This window comes from Pediculus humanus, genomic scaffold (genome assembly GCF_000006295.1).
Source record: "Pediculus humanus corporis 1103172107412 genomic scaffold, whole genome shotgun sequence".
NCBI classification, from domain to species: domain Eukaryota; kingdom Metazoa; phylum Arthropoda; class Insecta; order Psocodea; family Pediculidae; genus Pediculus; species Pediculus humanus.
Window position 1 is genome coordinate 105034 of NW_002987037.1, and position 17898 is coordinate 122931.

The following is a 17898-nucleotide window of genomic DNA, read 5'->3' on the forward strand; positions in this document are numbered from 1 at the left end:
ACTTAAAATAAATTAAAAAAAAAAAAAAAAAAGTCGAAAAAAAAATTTTAGTTTTTTTTTTTGTTTATTGTCAAACAATCGACAAACATTTAAATAAATTTTCGTTTGTTGTTTGTCGTTTGTTTGCGAGGGTAACAATAATAAATATTGTTTAAAATAAAAGAAAAATGGTATATAAATAATATTTCAAATAATTTTTTTTTTTTTTTTTATAAAATAAATAATATTATTTGCTGGTTACTCAATAAATGGATTTTTTTTTTTGGCTGCTGGAATGCGAGCTGGAACGAATGTGTGTGCGTGTGCGTAAAACGAAAGAGGGGGGGGTGTAAAAAATATAAATGTTAGAGACGAAAAAAAATAAATAAATATTATTTTATACGAATCGCATTTGAATTTTTTTGATTAATTTATTTTTGCGATAAATTTATATAAATTTTATTATAATTAATTATTATTGATTGCAACGTGAAATTTTTCAGTTTTTTTTTTGCGTAGGAATATAAAATTTTATAATTACGTTATGGAAATTAATGTTTTACCTGAAAGTGTCATTTAATCATAAACAGGGAAGGGGGAAGGAGAGGGAGAGGATGGGAGAAAGGGAAAAAAATTTAATTAATTACCTCCCCCCTGCCTCTCCACTGTAATTTAAATTTTTTACTCTTTGACCCTTTAAATATATTTTTTTTTTTTGTTATTATTAATCGTGCCTCCCTGTCTGTTACGCACATATACACGTGTGAAAATGATGATATCGTGTTTACAATTTGATTAATATATTCTAGAAAAAAAAAAAAATCTGTTGAGGTAATGAAAGAAAATTAAATAAAAAAAAAAATTTTAATTACTTAATGTGGAAAAAGAAAAAAATTTACTCCTCGTACAAGTAAAAAGGGGGAAAAACAATTTTTTAAATTTATTTCTTTTTTTCTCCGTGAAAATTTCACGCAGAAGATTTTTTTTTTTTTTTATTGTTATTTTCGTCGAATCATTCATTTCATTATTATTATTATCATCAAAGTGTATCTTCGTAAAGCACGCACGCACGCACGCACTCACGCACGAATTTTTCCGATGAATTGATTTAATTTTCTTTTGTAAACAAACAATTTTATTAATAATTACGACGATGACTGTGTGTCGTACTTTTATGTATTAAAAATTGTTTAACTTAAAATTATCGGGCGTTTTTGAAATTTTTTTTTATTTTTTTAAAACAATCGAATGAAGAAATAAAAATAAAAATGACTTGGTGAATAAGATCATTCTTCGTCTTTGATAAATCAATACATTATCAAAATTTGATTTTTATTCAAAAAAATAATAATAATAAAAAAATCATTTCAACGGTATTGATTGACGTCATTTTATATCGGAGATGATAAAAAAAAAACTCCATCAAAAAGTAAATAAAATAAAAAAAAAATTCTTAAAAGAGAAATAATCAAAAAAAAAAAAAATTCTAAATAAAAACAAGTAAAATTAACTCGTATAAATAATAATAATAATTTACGATAAGCAAGCATACAAACAATAATTTATTAAAAATGTGAAGGTTAAAGGTCATGAACAAAATTTACGATAACATTTTAACCAACGATTGATTTTTTTTTTTTTTTTATTAACCTATTCCAATTTTTTTAAAAAAATATTTATTATTTATTTAAAATTTCTTATCAAGCAAGAGTGATGATGATAAAAATTTTTTTTTTTTTTGTTAAGGAAAAAGAGGACGAAAGAATATATATATAGAGGTGAAATGAAAAACGGGGACGGGGGGGGGGAAGTTTGTAAATAATTCATGACAGGACGACAACTTAAAAAAAAAAAAAAAAAAAAAAATTATGTAAATTACTTGAAATTAAATAATAACTTTGTCGAGATTTTAACCTTCAAATAATGAATGCATTAAATTTTTGTTACTCAAAACCCGTTTTTTTTTTTTTTTTATTTGACCTGGAATCGTTTTAATTTAAATTTAAACAAAGAGAAAAAGAAAAAAAACACACAAATTTTCCTTTTTTTTTTTTCATTATTTATTTTACATTACTCCGAATTTATAATAATAATAATAATGAAATAAAAACTTATTTTAAAAAACCAAATTTTTTCCGCGTTTACTTTTTCCTTTTAACCGAAAATGAAATCATTGAATGACGAGAGAAAAACCAGTTTTTCCTTCCTTTGATGAAAACGTAATCAATGACGTCATTTATTTTTTGTTCTTCCGGTTTAAAAAAAAAATTTGCATCGATAATAAAATCAAAATCAATCAAAATCAACTAAAAATTTTTTTTATTTGTTTAACTTTAAAATTTCATCATCAATGCCTCCTTGTTTCCTATGCGTTATCATTGTTATTTTTTTTTATGAGGAATTTAAAGAGAGAGGGAAAGAGATGAAGAGAGAAAGAGAGAGAGAAGGAGAGAGTAAAAAGTGAAAATTAAACGTGAAAAAAAAAAAATTTTAACGATTTTTCAATGGTAAACGAAAACGATGACGTTAAATAAAAAAGTAAAAAATTATTTCATATCGGAAATAATTATTATTATTATTATCATAGGCATTACGTATTGAATGAGAGTTAATTTTGCGCCATTTTGGTTTAGATAAAAAAAAAAAAAGAAAAGTAAAGTGGAAAATTAAATTTCCAATTAAAGTGTGCATTAATAAAGGGAAAAAGGGATCGTAATCCCATTTGGACACAGTTGTTGTTACATTCTATGACTCGGAGGAGGATTGTTATGTTCTATAACAAAAAAAATTATAATTAGTTTTTCTTTTTAACTTTTTAAGCTTAATCACGTAAAATTGTTTGATCTCTTTTCAGTCGTTAACTAAAAAAAAAAATAATAATGATATTAAAATTAAAGAGAGAGAGAGAGAGAAAGAGAGAGAGAATAAAAAGATTACTACGTATGTAAGGAAATGTTTTTTTTTTCCTCTCTCTTATGTTTTATATTTTTATTTTAAAATAATAAATAAATAAATACTCGTCTTCTGCTTTCAAAAAATAAATAAATAAATAAATTTTGTCAAATGATAATGATAACTTTTTTTTTGGATAATAATGGTTAATTTTGATTTTTTTCCGTTTTTTTTTCTCGTAATTAATTATTATTTTAATTACAGGAAGGTAGAGAAGGTAGTTTGTGTTTGTGTGTGTTTGTTTGTTTGTTTTGTACGTGTTGGATGTAACGGATTTTGTTCATGCGTGAAAACAATAAAAAAATAAAAAAATAAAAATGTTAATAAATTAAATTTAAAATCCGCAAACAAACAAACAAACAACAACAAGAGAGAGAAAAAAAAAATTACATTTCATTTTTACGTCCCCTTTCATTTTTTACTCCCATAAATAATATGTATAATAATAATAATGATGATGATGATGGTGATGATGATGATGATGATAAATTTGGAGTTGGGAAAAAAAAACAAAAAAACTCAATTTTTTTTCAGTTTTTTTTTTTTGTTTATAAAAAGTTTTTTTTACTTATAATAAAATTTTTATTATAATTAAATAAAAAAAGAAAATTAATTAATTAAAAATTATTAACATTAATAATAAATGTTTTTATTTTATTTTATTTTTTTTCTTTGGCGGATGAATTTTTTTTTTTGTTGTTTACCTTTAAATTATTATTTATTTAGCGTACCTGAAAATATGAAAAGAAAAAAAAAATTTTTTTTAAAACACACAACAAACAGAATAAAAAAAAAAATTTGATTTAACGTTATTTTGACGTAGCGTTAAAGAAAAAAAAAAGTGAAAAATGTGCGGTTGCCACGTGAAAAAAAAGAAAATTTTTGTTAACGTAATTACAGGTTGGTGGTGCTGTTGGGGGTGGTGTTTTGCCGCCACCCTTTTTCTTTTAGTAAAATATAATTTACCTTTCGATTTACCCCCAGTCTACAAAATTCCCCATGTTGACTATTTTTTGTAGTTTTCCAAAAAATTCATCGGCATTTTTTTCATCATCCATTTTTTTTTCTATTCCCATCGTATCTGAATTTATTTTTTCCGTACTAACAATTGCCGTACTTGACACGTTTAAATGTTCCCCCATAATTGTTTCTTTATCTGTTTCCACGTTTGTTATGTTTTGAGAAGAAGTAGGAACAACAACTTCCAAATTTGGTACGGTACCTGAAGTTTTTTCCTTTTCTTTTGTTTCTTCTTTTACGTCAGAGGTTAGCGGTGTTTCATCAGGAGTTTTACCACTGGAAGGTGTTTCATCGGGAGTTTTACCACTGGAAGGTGTTTCTCCGGGAGTTTTATCACTCGGAGGTTCGGAAATTCTAACGTCTATGTTCGGAGTAGGTAAATTTTGATTTTCGTTTGAATCTTTCGGTTTTGGAATGGAAAACGCTTGGCCGTTGATTACTCCGTATTGACTACCACCTTGGTATGAATCTACGTACGAAGGTACAACGCCGGGTGAGTTTACGCCGGTGCTGGGTTGAGAATTGGCAGACATGTCCGGAGACGGTGGTAAAACTGGTTGATTGTTTACGATCGGAATCGGACGCAGAACTAAACCATTTAGGGTCGTACAATGATGAGCAGATATCGGTTGCCCTGTTCTATCATCAACAGATGTGGTTACTGTACAACTACAATTTGGATTAATCAATGTTTGTTGGGTTTGTGGATCGTAAGCAACGCAATGAATCCATTTACTTGTAGGATCGTCTTCAGGAGTTGGGGAAGGTGCAGGAGAATTTTGAGTTTCTTTATTGTTTTCTTCTTGTCTATCTTTAAATCCGCGTACGTATCCTCTTTCGAAAGCACTTTCATCCCGGTCTTTCGATAAGAGGTATTCAGTACCGTATCCTACTCCTAATCCGGACCCTAATCCTACACCGCCGTAACCCAAACTAGAGCCGTAACCAAACCCGGAACCGTAACCGTGCCCGCTGTATCTCCAAGGGTTCGAAATGCTATTAATCAACGAATTTGTTAAATAACCTCCCGCAGCTCCTACTGCTAAACCTGTAAGTAATTTTCCTGTTCCCGAACTACTTTTTTTAGTACCGTAAGTGGGTACTCCCCAATTTCCACCTCCCGAATATCCATAATGTCCCGAATTGCCACTGTAAAATTTATTCCCTTGATAAGACGGAGAACCACTGTAGCCACCACCGGCGGGAGAATAGCCAAAATTATTTTGGGGGGGGTGATGACCGGAGTAAGATTGTTGCGGATATGAAGAACTGTGGTAACCAGATTGTTGATACGAAGGAGCTTGATGTGGAACGTTATGAGATCCCTGAGATGGATGATAATAATTATTATGAACATTAGAAGGCGGATGATATCCTCCGAAACTACCACTCGAAGGAGCCGAATGGGTATTGTAAGAACTAGGTTGATAACCGGTGTTTTGAACGGGTACACTTGATACCGGTTTACTCGCAGCGTAATTGGTTTGTGGAGTTTGTAAATTAGTAGCATGGGTATTAGGCAAACTGGGAGCAGGTTTAAATCCGTTGTAACTACTTTGTTGAACGCCGGTATTCGCGGTTTGCGAAGGATATGGTTTCGATCCTCCTACACTGGAACTGGGGTGAGCACTTCCAACATTACTACTGGGTTGAGATGCAGGTTTCCATCCGTAATTTGTAGTTTTTGGTGCGGAAGGTACAGCTGGAGCCGAGGGCTTGTAATAGGGATTAGCCCAACCTGAATTCGATGAACCTGTTTTCTGATTCGAACTGTGACTTTGTGCATGATTTGTAGCAGTTTGCCAATTTCTTTGAGCCGTCGTGGGTACTGTTTTCGATCTCGTATTCGGTGACGATTTACTACCACCGAAAAAAGAAAAAAATCCACCACTGGACGGTTTACTTTTACTACGACTGCTACTACTACTACCGTAACTACTGCTGCTACTACTTCCTCTATTTCTGCTTCCACTGCTCGTATAAACTCTTTTACATTCTGCTTCCGGTAGCGTTATAACTGCTACGAAAACAGTCACAGTTAAAAATAATAATAATAAATTTTTCTTCATAACTTATACAAACAATACTTTTACTTTTTATTATTATTATTATTATTATTTATTTTTTAATTTTAATAAAAATTGAAAGAAAAAAAAATACTTTTTCAACAATCATTAACTTTTATTCGGTTCAAAGTTTTTTTTTTTTTAAACGCAATTAACACTAACGAAAAGAACAAAAAACACACTTTTACTAAAAAGTTAAATTAGTTTTTAAAATGGTTAAAGAAGAACATAATACAACGAGGAACAATGAAAAAAAAAAAAAATATTCTTTCACAACATTTATTGTTGTTAACATAATCACGTGATATAACGCATTTTAGCCATGTAGTTTTACTTAAGATTTTTTTTTTTTTTTTTATTCGCCTCTTCAAAGGTCAAAGCAGAGAATAATCAATTTAAATCTGCCATTAAAAACATCATTAATATCTACAAGTCAAGAATTTATTCATCACGAAAAAAAAATTGTTTTAACTAACAACAACAATAACAACAACAAAAACAACAACAACAACAAACGTTTCGAAATATTTAATAATTTTAACAAAAAAAAAAAAATTATTATTTTTTAAATGAATTTTTTTTTACGATTTTTACATACGAAAAACGATTATAATAATAAATAAATAAATAAATAATAATAATAATAATATATAATAAATTGTTTTTGTATAATTATTAATATTATTATTATTATTTTATATTAAAAAAAAAAATGTCAGTAAAACTACAACAACATACACGTGAATAATTAAAAGAATAATTTTTTTTTTTCAAATTTCAAAAATTGTAATGTGATATAAATAATTAATGAAATATGATAAACAAACAAACAAACACTTTGTTTAAAAACAATTTAGAATGTACAATGTTTATGACGAACGAGTCGTTAACAACTGACCAACGGAAAATAAAAAAAAAATTTTTTTATTTTTTTTAACACGAAAACTCGTATAAATATTTAAGATGGTGTCGATTATGGTGGATGATTATTGGGTTACTGGTTAGTCCACCAAACCAATGAAATTATTATTATTATTATTATTATTACATTAATGACCTTTTCAAATTCATTGTAAAATTAAGTGACGCGTAGTTTAATACTTTTTTTTTTTAACGAGCTGAATATGAGAGAAAGAGAGAGAGGGAGAGAGAGAGAAACGCGAAATAGTAGTTTGTTTTTCAATTGTTAATTATTATTATTTTTTATCGATCGAGAGCTCGCAACTTTGTATGACGTTCAGGTAATTTAAAAGATTAATTTACCTGAAAAAAATCGACGATGATGATGATGATGACGATGAAAAAATATCATTTATTATTATTATTATTATTTAAAAAAAAGTCCTTGAGCCTGGGTAAAAATTTTTATTAGGATTTTTATTCGTTTCGTCGATTTAAATTTTTTTTTTTAGTTGTTATTATTGAGTGATTGCGAAATAATAACCTCAATTTGATGATGATGATGATAACGTGACGTAGTGTGACACGATGGGTTATAATGATGATGATGATGATGAAAACCCGTCAGTTTTTATTACTGTTAATTCAATTTATTCAATCATTTCTTTTGTTGTCTTATTCTAACAACGTAATTCTTTATATTTTCTTTCTTTCTTTAAAAGAAAATCTTTTGACTTTATATATATATATATATATATATATATATATATATATATATATATATATATGAGAGAATGTTGGCGGCACACTTTCCTCACTTCACTGTCTCCCCCCATTTTCTTCGGATTTCCTCTCTTTTCAACAAAAGTAATTGGATTCAACCTTTGAAATTCAATATATATAAAACTTGGTATAAAATAATAATAATAATAATACTTTATATGCGTATTATATATATATATATATATATATATGTCTCATATTTATTTACAGTTTCCCCCGTTTTTTTTTTTTTTTTTGAATATCGAAAAGGGTTTTTTCGTTTTCTTATTTTCCATTTTTTTGTTTTTCTTTTTTTCCTTTTTTTGTTTTCCTTTTTCCCTTTTTTTTGATTTTGTCGATTTGAAATCGAAACGTTAAATAAATAAAATAAAATAAAAATAATTTTTATTTACTTTCGTCAAATAATATTTTTTTCTTTTAAAAAAAACGATATGTAAATAAAAAAAAAAAATTATTATTATTATTATTAATTAATTAATCGATAAATCGATCCATTTTATTCATTATTCATTATTTATTTTATTAATTAGGATGAAAAGATGAGATGAGGTGGGAGGGGGGAAACAAACAAACAAATAAACAAACGCGGTTGAAAACACGTTTTAAAAAAATTAATTTTTTTGCCTTGAAAACAAAATAATAATTTACGTATTTTCCCCTTCTCCTTCCTTTCCCTCTTTCCCCAACCCCTCCCCACTTTTCCTTTCTCTGTAACGTACCTGACAGACGTTTTTTTTTTTTTTTTTTTTTTTTTAATTTTAAAAACCTCAATTTTCATTTTCATTTTCTTTTTTTTTTTTTTTTTAAATTTATTGCTTCCACGTTAAAAAAAAAAAAGAAAAAAAATCACCACGATAGAAAATCGTTAAATAATTTTTCTTCTTTTTCTATTTACGCGTCTCTTTTTTTTTACACTCCCGCAACTTGAACTTTTTTTTTTTTTTTAATTTTAAAAATGTGTTTTTTTTTGGGGGAAAGAAAAAAAAATTTTTTTCATTAATTTTTCAATGTTCCAACGACGAATTTTTTATTTATTTACGTACGAACGAGGACGACAAAAAAAAACTACAAAACAATAATTTTAATATTTATTTATTTATTAAGAAACATTAATTATTTATTATTATAATTTTATAGTAATAATAATAATAATTATGAAAAAATAAATAAACAAATTTTATTGTAAGTTTTGAATTTTTAATAAAGTTTTTTTTTTTTTTTCTTGTTTCTCTGACTAATTTTTTTAATGGTTAAAAATAAAAACTGATAAATTATTGATATATATTATTCACTTTTTAAATCTTACTTTCTATCTCTCTCACTTTCTCTCCCTCTCTCACTTTCTCTCTTCTATAAATTTGTAAACATTAACATTCGATTTTTGTAATTTCAAATAAATTGTTTACTTCGCATTTTTTTTGTTAACCCAGGAAAAATGCATTTCGCACTAACCCCCCCCCCCCAGGGTAGCACGAAGAGTGTGGGGGGACTCAGCCGAAACCACTACCCAACTAAAACTCCTGCTCCTTTCCCGGAGGGAGGCACTCGAGAAAGTACAACCTGCATTTCAGATTTCCTGAGCCTTTTCCTGAGCCAGAACGATCAGGTTCACACTTGCGAAGAAGATCTCGGTACTTCCCCTTTTTACCCTTCGAGAAACAATCCCGACCTGTTACCATCGTTCCTGCCTCTTACACAGAGTCTGCGAGTTTCCAACAGGTCCCGAATTCCGTTGATTGTTCATCTGCCTTCCTTTCACATCGGAGCTCTGCATTTTCTCCAATTGGATCAAGTACCCAATTTCATCCCCTCGAACAAGGTTCGCGCGCATCCCTAATACCTCGAAAGGGTTCCAAATCACTTATCCTCTTTCGTAGGTACAGGTCTGTTCTTGTTTGTACTGAAATCGAACTCCCTCTCCCAGGATACAACGCATTCACCACGTAACGTGTTTTTTTTTTTTTTTTCAAATTCGAATAAAATCTGACGCATTTCTCTTTTATTTTCTACCGGGTATCATAAATGAGTAAGTACTACCTACTACCAGTTTGTTATGAAATAATACTCTATGCTTTTACCGTTATTACGCAAATAAATTTATTTAAAAAAAAAAAAAAACACAACACGAGTGTTTGATTTGGCGAGCAAAAAAAAAAAATTTTTTCGCGCCAAATGACGCGAACGATAAAATTTTTCTACGAAAATTTTAATTACTGACGAAGTAAATTTTTTTTTTTTTTCAACGGATGACTTGTTCATTTTATTATTATTATTCGGGGAGAAAAGAAATCTTTTCTTTTTTTCGAAGAATATAAAATTACGTCAAATGATAAAATAAAAATTATTTCATTCTTTATCCCAAACAACGACAAAAACAACAACAACAACCACAGGTGTAATAACGTATAAATATTGTCATTTCTATTATTTACAATCATTTGTTCATTTCACGTTGTAGTTATCGTTGTAGTCGGTTAATTTCATAAAAATTTCATAAAGTAAATCGAATAAAAAAAAAAAATGAAATTCATAAATTCGTACGTTTTTATTAATATTTTATTAATTATTATTATCACTATTAAAAAAATAAATTCATCGGAATTAAATGGAGTCGATGAGAGGGTTAAAATTTTAAGTACGAGTCGATACGGTTTGATTAGATATATAAAAAACGATAGAAAAAAATCGGAATTAAGGTACGATGATAAAATGTCGTCGTCGTCGTCGTCGTCGTCAGATGGTGAAAATGTCGGAAAAATATTTACGTTGAATTTAAATAAATATAAAAGGCAAAGATATGGTAAAATTTGTCCGCCTGGAAAAAAATACGATGGAGGTATGAGATGCAGACAAGTTTGGAATTAAACATAAAAACATAATCATTTTAATGTTTTGTTTTTATGTTACGTAATATAAACAAGTAATTTTTTAAATAAATGTGACGTAATAAAAAAAATCGATCGTTATGTATACATAATTTTTACTATTAATTAAATGTTTTAATTACTAATTAAATAAAATATTATTATTATTATTATTATTATTATTATTATTTAAACATGTCGATCGTTTTGTAATAATAATAAAAAACTCTCGCCGATTTTATAAGTATTAATAATAAAAATTATTTTAAACTATTTTTCTACTGCCACGATTATTAAATGAAAAAATTTAATGTGTTAAGCAAATAATTGTAAATTTAAATGATAAAAAAATTATTAATATTATTATTATTGTTTATTGTTTTTTTGATTATGTTATCAGTTGTTAATTGTGTTTAACACTATTATTATTATTATGCTTAATTAAATGTTTTAATGTTGCATAACTTTAATTATTATTTTTTTTTACTTGAAAAAATATATTCTATAAAATATAAATAAGTTATGTTTAATAAAGTGATGGTTGTGGTGGTGATATTAATAATAATAATCTTATTAATTGATAATAAATAAATAAATGATTTTCTTATTATTAAATAAATAAAAAAAATTTTTTTTTTCTTCATTTAATTAATTTTATTATTTAAATATTTACATTAATTTAAATATAATATAGCGAGTTTAATTTAAATTTAGGGGTGGTATAATTAAAGTTTTTTTTTTTTTTTACATAAATCTGGGATTCGATGATGATAATGATAAGATTGTTGGGTAGGGGAGAAGGGGAAGGGAGGGGAAGGGGAGAGAAAGGGCGGAAGTGTAAAGTCCACGAGTAGAAAAAGGGAAAAACGAGAGTAAGAGAGATGAGGGTTGAAATAAATGGCAATCTTCATTTCTCATACGCGTTATCTTAAGGAAAAAAAAATTTTTTCTAGAAGTTTTCATTTAAAAAAACGTATTTTATGAGTTAAAAAAAAAGTGTGAATAAGGGGAGAAAAAAAAAATAAAAGTAATAATGATAATGATGATGATGACATTAATAATAATAAAAACATTTCTTCCATGTTTATTATTTGAATTTTTAAAAGAGAGGGTTTTTTCCCGCCAAAAAAATTATCATGCAATATATTTTAAAAAATATATATATTAAGTCGTATTTAGAATGCGGTTAATGACTTTTTGCCGTCTATTACCACGTTCGTAGGGTTGGAAAAGAAGAGGAAAAGAGGAAAATTTAAAACGTGAGAATTTACATGTTGCCATATTTTTTTTTTTCCTTCCTTCTTTTTTGTTACCGCCATTTTTTTTTTATAATCTATATATCAATCAGTAAAGAGAAGTCTATGTTACTTACTTTTATCTAAAGTATAATTAAAGTGAAATTTTAATTTTTTACATCAGTTAATTAAAAGAAATCAAAGTGATACAAAAATGAAGAAAAAAGAATTTAAATTTTTTTCTTTTATTTTTTTTACTTTTCTCTCTTTTTTTTTATTAAACGTTTCCGTGGTTTTATCGAGTGAAAAATCACCTGGAAAAATCAATGGAATTCACGTCATCAGCGAAGAACCTTATCACATAATTCAACCGCCGAATAGATGTCCTGAAGGTACGAAACCAGATGCGACTGGAAAATGCAGAACGGTTTGGTCTTTGAATTTATTACCAAAACAAAACAAACATGATGATAATAAAAAAATGGAAGGAATACACAACCGTAGAAATTTCTAGAAATATTTATTACGAACGAACGAACGTGGTGTGTGCAAAAACGTTTATCATGGAAACGTAAATTATTTCAAATTTTTTTCTTTTCTTTTTTAAAAAAAAATGGTCACAAACAATTATTATTATTATTGTTATTATTATAACCAGAAATTAAAAAAATTTTAAATTGTGTATTTCGGTTTTAAAATATTTTTTAAAAAATTATAATTTTATATAAATTTTTTTTTTATACGTAATAATATATTATTATCAATTATCAGTGTTATTATTAAAAATTACTACTACTATTATTATTATTATTATTATTATTATTATTATTATTAATGTAATTATGTGCATTAAATAATAAATGTGATGATAAAATCAATTAATAAAAAAAAATTATGTTAATTTTTCAATGTAATTTTTATTTTTTAAAAAATAATTTTCACGTAAACGTTGTCGAATAATTTTTAAAACAATTTTTTAAAAAATTACCTTTTCCTTCACGGTAATAATTGTGATAAGAGTTTTTTTTTTATTATCATTATTAACAAAAACAAAATTTTTTGTTGATATGATTTCCCTTATCACGTTTTTTCATTGTTTCCGTCATCACACACACACTTGAATCCTAATCAAATAATCAATTAAAAAAAAAAATTTTTTTTTCTTATCGATAACGAAAAATAAAAAAGTTGCGATGATTTAATTACTTCGTTTAATAATAATAATAATAATAATAATAATAATAATAATAATAATCATAATGATAATAATAATAATCAAATGTATGATCAACAAATCCACACTGACAGAACTGTGCCAGCCAACAAACCGGATATCATCCTCAGGCATAATGCGGAAAAATGGTGTAAATTAATTGAGGTATCCGTGCCGGCAGAAAAAAACACCAGACAGCCAAAGAAGCAGACAAAAGGCTGAAATATAGAAATTTGAAAATTGAAATAGCCAGGGTGTGGGAAACAAAAACAGAAACGATTCCGGTCATCGTGGGAGCATCACTGGGAGCCATGCCACCACATTCAATAAAAGGAAATTTAAAAAAAATTTTGAAGAATTTAAAAAGAGGAAAAACCATCCAGAAAATTACACTATGTGGGACGGCCCAGATTCTTCGAAAAATCCTATAAATAGCACCACCGAAATTCGATCATTTGTCCCTAAGGAATCGTGGGGTAGAAACCTGGAATAAATGCTTAAAAACTCCGACAAATAAGAGCCTTGTCGTGTTTAAGAGTGACCATAATAATATTGATTTTTATTTAAAAAATCGAAATTCGACTGAAATATCCAGATTAAAGAATGCCAACGTTAAATTACCATTTATAAAAGCCTGGATAAAAAAAAAAAAATTTAGTCCAGTTGAAGAAAGTTTGACAAAGATTTTTTCGGGTCACGTTGACCCCCCGTACACTCCTACACCCCCCCACCATTGGGAAAAAAAAGTTCTTTACTGAATTTTAATTTTAAATGCATTTAACACGATAAAGAGAAAAAAAACTATTTCATCCAGTTATCCACCATCGTGTGAATACTAATTAATATCGATTCAAATTCACTTTTTTTTTATCTATCTCGTTATCAACCACTATCTCCTTATCAACAACTATCTCCCTATTATCAGTAATAAATATTTCCGTTGAGGCAAAAAAAAAAAAAATGTAAATAAAAAACCGCCGCCATTACAAATGTTGCAAAATATTGAAAATAAAAAAAAGACTTGATGACTTTTTTTTTATTTTATTTATTTTGCTTCGGTTTAAACTAAATGTTTCCTTTTCCCTCCCCCTTCCCCCTTCCCCCTTTCCCCGCTCGTAAATATGATGATGATAATAATAATAATAACAACAACAACAAAATAAAAGTAAATAAAATTTTTTTTATTTTCAAAAAAAATTTTCAAAAAAAAAAAAAACGAAATCGAAAAAGAAAAAAAACAAAAAAATAAAATTTAAAAAAAAATTTATAAAAAAAAAAAATGTTTGAAAAAAATTTCGGCTATGAATATTAATAATAATAATAATAATAATATTAATAATAATGATGATGAAGTCATTCATAATAATAATAACAACGATGATGATGATAAAAAAATAAAATTAATAGTTTTCATTGTGAATTCGATACAATAAAATATGGTTAATAAATGGAAAAAAAATTCAAAAGATGTTTGTAAATCATTCGTCAGAAATTGGGAAATGGGCCAATGCTTTTCAAGGTACGTACGTATATAATAGGTATGCACCTGCATGCTTTTTTAACCTTCTAGAACCCCCCCCCCGCTTCTCCGCCAAACCCAAACGAATGTGACGTATAAATAAAAAATAGTTAATTGAGATTTTGAGGTTAGATTTCTATTTATTTATTTATTTATTTACTTTCGGGTATTCCCCTTTTGAAATAATTTCATTTATTTATTTACATTTAAAAGAAAAAAAAATGTAATCACGTGTTTATTTATAAATAATAATAATAATAATAAATAATTTTCACAGTTCACAAATCCATTAATATATAAAATTTTATAAAGAAAATTTTATCGGAAAACAATTTAAAAGTTTTTAAAAACTTTTCTTTCTTTTTTTTCGTGGGGGGAGGAGGGGAGCGGAGGGCAGAGGAGAGGGGGGAGAGTAAAAATAATTTTGTCGGTTTGTTTCGAGAAAAAAAAAAAAAACATTTCAAAAGTTAATAAATTTTAAAATATTAAATTTCAATAATAAACAAACAAAGTGAAAAAAAAATTTTATTTAAGTAACACTTTTGAGTATAGACGACACAAATTAATATTAGATTTTAATGTTTATTTAACGTATTATTATTATTATTATTATTAATGTGCGTAAAAAAAAAAAATTTACAAACAACAACAACAAACAACAAACAACGATAATAATATTAAGTCGTTTAAATATTTTCATGTTTTTTTTTGTTTGTTTGTTTGTCACGGTTTTAAAAATTATTATTTCTGAAAAAGTTATTAAATTTTTTTTTTTTAAAACACACTTATGTATGTTATGTAATTTATTAAAATTAATAATTTGATTAATTATATATAAGTTTTAAATTAATAAGTTATTAAAATATAACTTTGAAAAAAAAATAAAAAGTTTTTAAATACGAAGTTTTAAAATGAAGGGAAAAAAAAGGTTAAAATAATTCTTATTATCATTATTATTTTTTTTAAATTACAATTTATTATTTTATTCGATAAATAATTTAAATTACAATTAATAAATTATTTTTAAGGGGGGATTTTAGGCGGTAGCAGTAGGAGTTTTGGGTAGTTGTGGTGGTGATGGTGGTGATATGGCTTTTGGATTTTCTGCTCTTGCGCTCATGTTGGATGTTTCAGTTGTTTCCTTAGCGGTTTTTGTGGTTCCTGGGACACCATTTAATACTTCACCGGCGTTGTTTAATATCGGTTGAAGAGTGTTTGATATGGTGCCAATGCTTTTACCGGCTTTGAGTAAATTCATGAAAAAGTCAATATCTTCGTTAGAGTTGGGATAAGATAATATGTTCGCACGAGAGTAACCCCAGGGCATGGATGGTTGCGAGTAGTATCCGCCACCCATGTACGAAATTGGACGATTCATGTTTTGCATAGAAGAAGACATGGAGGAAGAACCCCAATGTTGTTGTTGTTTTTGTTGCATTTCGGTCAACCTTTCTTGCTGGTCGACGATGCGTTGGGCGGCTCTGTTCAATTGCGTTATTTCTTCCTTGATTTCGTTTACTTTTCTCAAATGTTCTTTCATTTTGTTTTCCTCATCGATCGAATTCGACATTCTTTTTGCTGACTCCGAAATGTTCATGCTTTTGTCCATAGCCATGTCGGGTTTGTAAATGTAATCGTAAGAGCTGTCGATACGTTGATTTCTAACCGGTTGACAAATCAATGCGGTGTCCGGAGAATGATAAGAATATTGCGGCATCGGTGGCATCGGTGACATCGGTGGTTGTTTCATTTCATTTTGAGGCATTTCAGAAATGGTATGCGGTTCGATTCTGTGAGGAAAAAAAGAGGGAATACTCGGCATCAAATTAGACACCAATTGCGGCATGATGTGGGGCATGATGTGTGGCATTAAGTGAGGCATTAACCACGGATGAACGAGAGAATGAGGTTGGTGTTGAGAAATAACGGCAACGGGTAATGCGGGAATGGTTTGTACCGGTTGAGGTTTTAAAAACGAATGACCGTATCCTAAATTGCTTTCGACGGCAGGACTAACAGATGAAGCCGTATAAGCCGTCGGAGTGGCAACACCAACCGAAACCGGAGATAAATTCATGAGGTCAACCGTTCTACCGTGAACTGGACTAAATTGTTCCATGGTGTTACCGGCCGAATTCATTTCTTTCATGGCAGCGTTTTGCATATCATTCATTACCGTCATTGGTTTCATACCGTGCATCATTGCTCTCATATCCGTAACGATGGGTCCTCTGGCAGATACAACGGGTCCGCATGCAGTTTTACCACATCCTCCAATCTGAAAAAAAAAAAACCAATTTTACTTATTTACTTTTTAATAATATTAAAACCAAGAAAAATTTTTTGTTCAACCGAAAAACCGATATAATAAGTTAATTAGATAAAGAAACCATAACATAAAGATAATAATTAATAAGAAACGTAATTAAAGGTAAGAGAGAGAGAGAGAGACCATTTTTAATAAAAAAAACTTACTTTGATACATACATTGTTGGGTGATTGTTTTTTAACTCTCGTCGTTGATTGATCATCATCATCATCGCCGCCATTTTCCAATGATTTGGCATCTTTTTTTCCATCATCATTTTTAACAGATTCAATAATTTCAATTTTAGTTTGTTTTTCTTCTTCTTGTTTGTTTTTATCATCTGTTAAACTTCTTTTAACTCCGATTCCACTTTTTTCTAATTTTTTCAATAGAGAAATATCGGTGTTGCCATTTTCCCAATTTTTTTTATTCGATTCAATTTCTCCTTTTGTTTTTATTTGTGGTCGCGACGAACTTATTTGTATTAATGTTATTAATAAATAAACCGTTAACAATAACTTTGATGAATACATTTTCCCCCTTTTTTGTTATAAATAAATTAAATAAATAAATAAAAAAAATAAGTTAATGCCCTTAAACTACTAATTCGTTTAACTGGTATTTCCATATAGAAATATTTTTTTAATAAAGACTTTTTTGGGGAGAAAGTGGAGGGGGGAGAGAGAGGAAGGGGAAATGGGAATAGGAAAAGAAATAAGGAAAATAAAAATTTGCTGATTTGCTATTTTTTTGTAAAAACAAAAACTAATTTAAACGTTGTTCGCATTGAAACTGTGAAATTATTATTATTATTATTATTATTATTATTATTCAAAAAATTCAGGTACATTAATTAATTATTAATAACATGTTTGATAATTGATTCGATGGAAAAGAAAAGAAAAAAAAAAAAGATTAAACGTTGAGTAGTAATTCAAATTTAATTTTATCTATTTTTTTTTTTTTGCGCACACTATTATTATTATTATTATTATTATTTCTGGAAGAAGCGTTAAAAGAGTAATAATTAATCTTCCACAATAAATTAATTATTTTAAT

At 27.6% G+C, this 17898-nt stretch overlaps 3 protein-coding genes across 3 annotated transcripts; 1 reads left to right on the forward strand and 2 right to left on the reverse strand.

Annotated features, from left to right (window-relative positions):
• Positions 1-3905: 3905 nt before the first annotated feature.
• On the reverse strand, positions 3906-6341 carry Phum_PHUM064120 (uncharacterized protein; the record flags this gene model as incomplete). The annotated part of the gene is made up of 2 exons (XM_002423459.1): positions 3906-5853; positions 6319-6341. The coding sequence occupies 2 exons, from the start codon at positions 6339-6341 to the stop codon at positions 3906-3908; spliced, it is 1971 nt and encodes a 656-aa protein (XP_002423504.1).
• A 5104-nt stretch (positions 6342-11445) lies between these two features.
• On the forward strand, positions 11446-12313 carry Phum_PHUM064130 (uncharacterized protein; the record flags this gene model as incomplete). The annotated part of the gene is made up of 2 exons (XM_002423460.1): positions 11446-11486; positions 12103-12313. The coding sequence occupies 2 exons, from the start codon at positions 11446-11448 to the stop codon at positions 12311-12313; spliced, it is 252 nt and encodes an 83-aa protein (XP_002423505.1).
• Positions 12314-15486: 3173 nt separating this feature from the next.
• Positions 15487-17372, reverse strand: Phum_PHUM064140 (uncharacterized protein; the record flags this gene model as incomplete). Its single annotated transcript, XM_002423461.1, has 2 exons — positions 15487-16809; positions 17007-17372. 2 exons carry the CDS (start codon positions 17370-17372, stop codon positions 15568-15570), a joined length of 1608 nt encoding a protein of 535 aa, XP_002423506.1. The 3' UTR covers positions 15487-15567.
• Positions 17373-17898: the final 526 nt, after the last annotated feature.